The following is a 5,887-nucleotide window of genomic DNA, read 5'->3' on the forward strand; positions in this document are numbered from 1 at the left end:
CAAGTCTCACCTGCCTTGGTACCGTCAACGTACTACAAGAGTGTATGAGCTTGCACTAAATTGTAACCGCAGGTTAACTATGATTTAACTTGAAAAAACAAAACAAAAAACAAACGGCAATATCTGCACAATCACACTGGCAGATAAAGAATTTATGTATTGTATATACGACGACGGCAAGAATCTGCGCGGTTCGGCCCCTGAAATTCAGTTTAATGCGCGTGAGCCGGCGTGAGCTAAGTTCACGGCCACCATAGAAACGACTGCGCAAAAGTTTGAACACGTTAACTTTTTGGCGAACATTTACCTCAAGGCAATGCCGGGACAATTGCTCTGACGCCCGGGTGATGCTTATGTCAGTCATCACGTGTCTCCCTAATTGAGCAAAGTGTGGAGTCCGGCCGCGAGTACTCTTCCAGTGACCAGCAGGGATCCCCCATCGGTTTTACGTCGGAAGACAAGCTGATGGTGCCAAACGCACCGTCAACCACCCTTGGTGCAATGGTAATGTACAAACTATATTGCGAATAAATTGCAAAGAAATACTTAATAGCCTATTTACTTTCCCTATCAACAACACGTTTTTGTTGGTAACAATATTGTAGCTACCGTACCATTTCGTGGATTTTTTATAGCCAAAAACTAAAACCCTGATGAGGAATTTGAGAGTGCTCATCATACAGTAGTTATAAGAGTATACTATATACTAAATAAGAAAATCCTTTGTTGGAGCAGGTTAGCACCGGGACGTGTTCCACGGCTCATAGGAAGTCAGGGACGATGAGAGTCTAGATCGGAACGCGGTGACGCCTCCAGCCCCGCGATAGAGATGGGCGAACAGGCCAGTTCGAATTTGAACGAACTCGAACAAATTTGGTCCAAAAATCTTCGAACGAACACGAACACGAACAAGCATTTTTTTCTTCGAACGAACCGAACCGAACAATGTAATGTTCAAATTCGATCCGAACACGAACAATTATTACCAATTTTTCTTGCTTACGCGTTATAAAAGCTATCCATTCTGGTTTCCAACAGTTTCATTAACGTGTGAACTTGTAGTTATTTATTAAACTGCCACTGCCCCCTCAATTATACCCATTTTTGAGGTGAATTTCTGAAACATATTTCAATTTTGTTCGCCTACGAACTTCTGTTCGAGTAGTGTCCGAACATTTCGAATCCGAACACATCATGTTCGTGTTCGAGCGATCACGAACAGCTCGATGTTCGTTCGAGTTCGATCGAATGCGAACATGTTCGCCCATCTCTACCCCGCGAGCCCCGCGCCAACAGGGTAGCTTGGCACATAACGACCAAGGTCCTACCTAATCGCATAAAAAGAACCCGCCTCTGAGAAATAATAGTATGAATAAAGCTCACGACAAACCAATTTGAATGATGAAGCATGAGGCCACACACACACACAGAAAAAGGCTTCGCTGTAGCGACCATCGTATGGTTAATTCAGGGAGCACCATTTGGTTTCCATCACGTTGTAATTGTTGTCCCAACCATATTTCATGGTGCTCCCTAAGCCAACCATATGATGGTTCGTTACTAGTGCTAATCATTTCTGAGGGGGAACAATAATTCTAAAATTTTGATGCACAATAGATTAAATCGTTTTCGCCTTGGCTCTCGCACAAAGAATCCTACTTCTTGCATCTACTTGTGCACACGGTTCAGCCGCTTTGCGAGCTGTTCGCGTGGACCGTTCGGAGCTTATGGAACGCTTCTGGTTGAATGCAAAACGTTCGAGGGTCCGGCGCGCCCAGCAACTGCCAGCTTTTGTTCTATCCAGTTGCGTCAACACGAATAGTCGAGCCGCCCCGCCCAGCCTGCACCTGCATTGTCGCCATCCCTCTTCATCTCTGTCCAACACCCACCTGTCTCCATCCCTCTGCATAGAACGCTCTCCCTCTCTCTCTCTCCCGGTGGCACGGCGCGCCGCTGGAGTGCACGGCACGGCCTAAGCAGAACCGCACACGTAAACTCGCACTGCTCGCAATTAAATACAGCGGGCAACGGCTACTGCAGCAGCCCCTTAATTAGATCCAAAAGTTCCAACAGCGTTCAGTTATGTTTAATCTTAGATAATTGAGGAGCTTGTGTTTCAAGATATTATCGGGATCAACCATTCGAGATTCCACCACTCTGTCAATTCAAATGAATACATTGTATACCTTAAATAAAGCGCACATATGGCGTGTGTACTTTAATTAATGTATACAATGTACGCATTTGCGTCGACAGAGCAAACGTATTCCCCCAATTTTTGTGTTATGAATTACATCTGGATTCTGCCTAGATCTGCACCGGGAGTGTCCATACGCACAGACGACGCACGGTCTGGTATTATTGTAAAGGAAAATTTATTTTAACACACCATAAAATGTTTTTTTGTTGTTTTTGTTTTTTGTACTCTCAGTGAGGGAGTCGAGCCCGGGTTGAGCTCCCCTCGCGCCCGTTGCTTGTTTACTGCTGGCCGCGAGGAAAAGCACCTCCGTAGCCACTGGAGTGGAGGCAGACGCCAGAGGACGACCAGCTGACCATTACGTGAGTTCGTTATTGGTCCGACACGAGCCCTGCCGGTCCTGCCCAGCTGCAGCTAGACAACACGACTCCCAAACCACGAAGGCCGACCCCGACCTCTCGCCTGTTTTTCGACCCGACCCCATACCGCCCATACTTCGAGCCAAAATCTCGCCCGCTGTGATCTATCTCTTGTCATTAAAACGTTGGAGTTGGAGGTTGATTTTTGTGACATTTACAGCGAATATAAGTCGGTACAAGCAGCAAAGTTAATTTTTTACTTGGTTTTCAAAGCAGAGGGGTGGGGTGCGTTCATGATGTCACATCAGTACAGTGTTTTTTCATGTCCAAGAAGCAAATCTAAGCGGGTCGTAAGCTCGTCCGAAAATTGAACTTAGTTCAGAAGTGTCTAGTGACTGATAGACCCAGCAGATCTGCCGAACGGAGTAGCCGGCGCCGGCGCAGTGAGATGGAGCTGGCAACTCTGTTTATTAGCGGAAGGGTGAGCCTGCTTGATAGTATATGCTGAGTGCAAATTTAAGTGATGGTCGGTGATGGTCTTGCATGTACTAATGCGACGCCAGTTATTCGTATGCAGCAATCAGAAATAATTGTCTGAACCCTCGTAAAATTGCCTGCCCACTCCTTTGCTTTCTGCTGCTCGATTGTGGAGTTTGCGCCCCCAAGCCACCGCAAGATTTTTTTTCCGGACGCAAGAAATAAAATAAAAAAGTAATAATGAGGCAGTGACTCCGTCTCGCCACCATATAAACGTTATATGCAGGCCTCCAGACCGTGACCTTGCACCCCGAGATTGACAGCCTTCGAAAAGCTTTCACGCATCCGAGCTCGTCCGGCCGGGGAAGGGATCTTCCAGAATTGGCCAGAGCCTGAGTGGTACACAGTTTTCAAGTTCAAGTTTAGGATTTTTATTTTTATTTTTGTTAGCTAATGTGGAGCACAATCCTCACATTACCAAGAAGTGTAGCACACTATCACATTACCTAATGTATAACACTTAGTTCCTCACATAAGGTAAGGCGTAAGGCGTCGAGCACTGTGTTCTACATTAGCTAATGTGAGTCACTATGTGTTTTATGTGAGCTAGTGTGAGGCACTGGGTGTTCCACATTAGGTATTGTGGGGCACTAAGTGTTCTACATCAGGTAATTTGATGCACTAGCGCTCTACATTAATATTAGGTAGTGCCACCATGCACCGCATTAGGTAAGGTATATGGGGGTTCGGCCGCGTTTCTCACTTTATTTAACAGTGTAACACAGTGGCATACGCTTCCCGACAGAGGTTGTTCAAGGCCGCGCCACAAAGTTGTTTGCTTCGTTCACTGTTTCCTTCGTCGGAGGTGTCACGACGCGATGTGCGCAAATGAGCCATGTGTGTATTTTTTTTAGAGCAGGCGGGCGGTTGAGGAGAAACTCTTGTCGTATGTAGTACACTGAGATGAAGCGTGTTCAACACGCAAGCACTCAGCGGAAAAACAAAGGCGACGCAATAAGTCATACCTTTAAAAGGTGCAAACTTGCAAACTGTTAGACTGGAAAGTTTAACTGTAAAACGTTTAATTCTAACACTTGACTTTGCACACTCCAGTCCAACACACTCCCATCAACAGCCGCGAAAGTGCCACACGGTGTAACAGTGACCCAAGAGATTTGCGACGTTGATCACAATAGATGTCAGTATGCCTTTAATAAAATTTCCGTGATCTGCGGTGCGTTGTGACTACTTTGTAAACCCGCGAAGGTGTACTGTACTTATTGTATGCGGTTTCTCTCGATTACATACGTTGATGTCATTGGTCAAGATTTCACAGTCAGAAATAACGTCACGAAATCATCCTTTGACGTCCTCCTGATATAATTTCTGTCCTTCTGACTCGAACTACACTGGGAAAGGGATCGTACAGAAACTACGTCCGTTTTTCTCAGAGTAATTCGGCACATTACGGGAGCTCGGCGCCTGCGAGACTCAGGGTAGGCCACCCCGCATTACAGGGACGCACTGCAGGCAAGATGTTGCCTACCCACCAGGCGCTATTAGAGCTTGCGTATGCGTAGGCTGAACTTATATCGTACTTTGACGAAAAATGTCCTTAAATTTTCTTCCCAGACTCGGGTAACTTTAAAGTAACGAATACATTCGTAAAATAACGGACACAAGAAGTTTTGTAACAAACTCTCTAACGTTTGTGACAAACTTACATTATTAGTCGTAATGATGTCATGAACAGTTCGTACCCCAAATTGACGAATAATGCTCAATATTTTAAAGTTTGAAATATTATTACTCGTGATATGGCAATTATCGGGACCCAGGGTGTTAACACCGTACTCACCCTCAACGTGTTAAATGAAAATAAAGCTAGTATCTTACCGAAGTCGTCATCCGATGTTAATCCAACATGAGGGTTCAGAAGGCTGAGAGACACGACACTACAAAACGCACTGCACTCTACACTAATTCGCCTACTTCTATGTCACGGCGTTTCGGCCGGGCGGTCCCGCCGGCGTCATGGAGACCGGCGGTAAACGATCGCAAACCAAACCGTCCTCGGAAAGTAAAGCGGCACGAGCGGAGCGAGGAGCTGTAGCGCCGCTGGCGGCCCGCGCCGGACTGAGCACTGAATGAGCCGGCTTCCCGCCCCGCCCCGCCTCGTCCCGCCAATCTACGCAGTATCCTCCGCCCCACCCCCTCCTCTTCCGCATGCACACCCAAGAGTTCATCTGCGAAAGGCGGCCCACACATCTACCTTCCCCAAGTCCGAGGCTCACGGCGACTTGTTTCCCGAACCAGTTTCTCACGTCCCGGCATTTCTGAGCGTCGTCGTATAAAAGAGAGCCGTAAAATCCTTCAACGCGTCGGTTCCCCTTTCAATGACACTGCGTTGTCGTCAGTACTCAATAAATGTGTCATCAAAAGTCGAAAAAACTTGCATTTTTGCTTAGCGAATGAGCTAATGGCTAGGCTAGACATGAACTTGCAGTATATTTTTCGGGCGCGGACGTTTTTTCATACTTATTTTTCTTAAAACTTCAGGATGTTAGTGAGTGGAGCGTCCGGCAAGGCCAGTACAGCATTGCGATGCGTTCCATTCGGCACGAAGGTGAGGTCAGTTTGATCCCTCACCTGACCCCCGCCGAACGAGACCCCACCTCCAGCAGGTCCATGGGCGGTCCCCACGCTCTGCAGCGTAACGTGGTGTATAATGTGTATATACAGGGTGGTCCACAGACCCCTTCCGTTATTTTGCTGATACTGTACCGGATGCAGGGCGTGCGGGTGGGTTGTATACTCGCACGGGGCCATAAGGCGCCGCTGTGAGCGACGGTAG

General features: G+C 47.1%; 1 protein-coding gene across 2 annotated transcripts in view; it reads right to left on the reverse strand.

Moving 5' to 3' along the window:
* LOC113203919 (uncharacterized) overlaps nt 1-5,187 on the reverse strand; it is a 25,762-nt gene extending 20,575 nt beyond the window's left edge. For both annotated transcript variants that reach the window (XR_008011237.1, XM_052268436.1), the window contains exon 1: nt 4,930-5,187. Coding sequence is in view for 1 of the 2 variants with exons in the window: in XM_052268436.1 (XP_052124396.1) it covers nt 4,930-4,941 (12 nt within the window). In the remaining variant the exon portion in view is untranslated. The remainder of the gene's footprint in view (nt 1-4,929) is intronic.
* Nucleotides 5,188-5,887: the final 700 nt, after the last annotated feature.

The sequence above is a fragment of the Frankliniella occidentalis genome, unplaced genomic scaffold (assembly GCF_000697945.3).
Source record: "Frankliniella occidentalis isolate FOCC.00 unplaced genomic scaffold, Focc_3.1 Scaffold69, whole genome shotgun sequence".
NCBI lineage: Eukaryota > Metazoa > Arthropoda > Insecta > Thysanoptera > Thripidae > Frankliniella > Frankliniella occidentalis.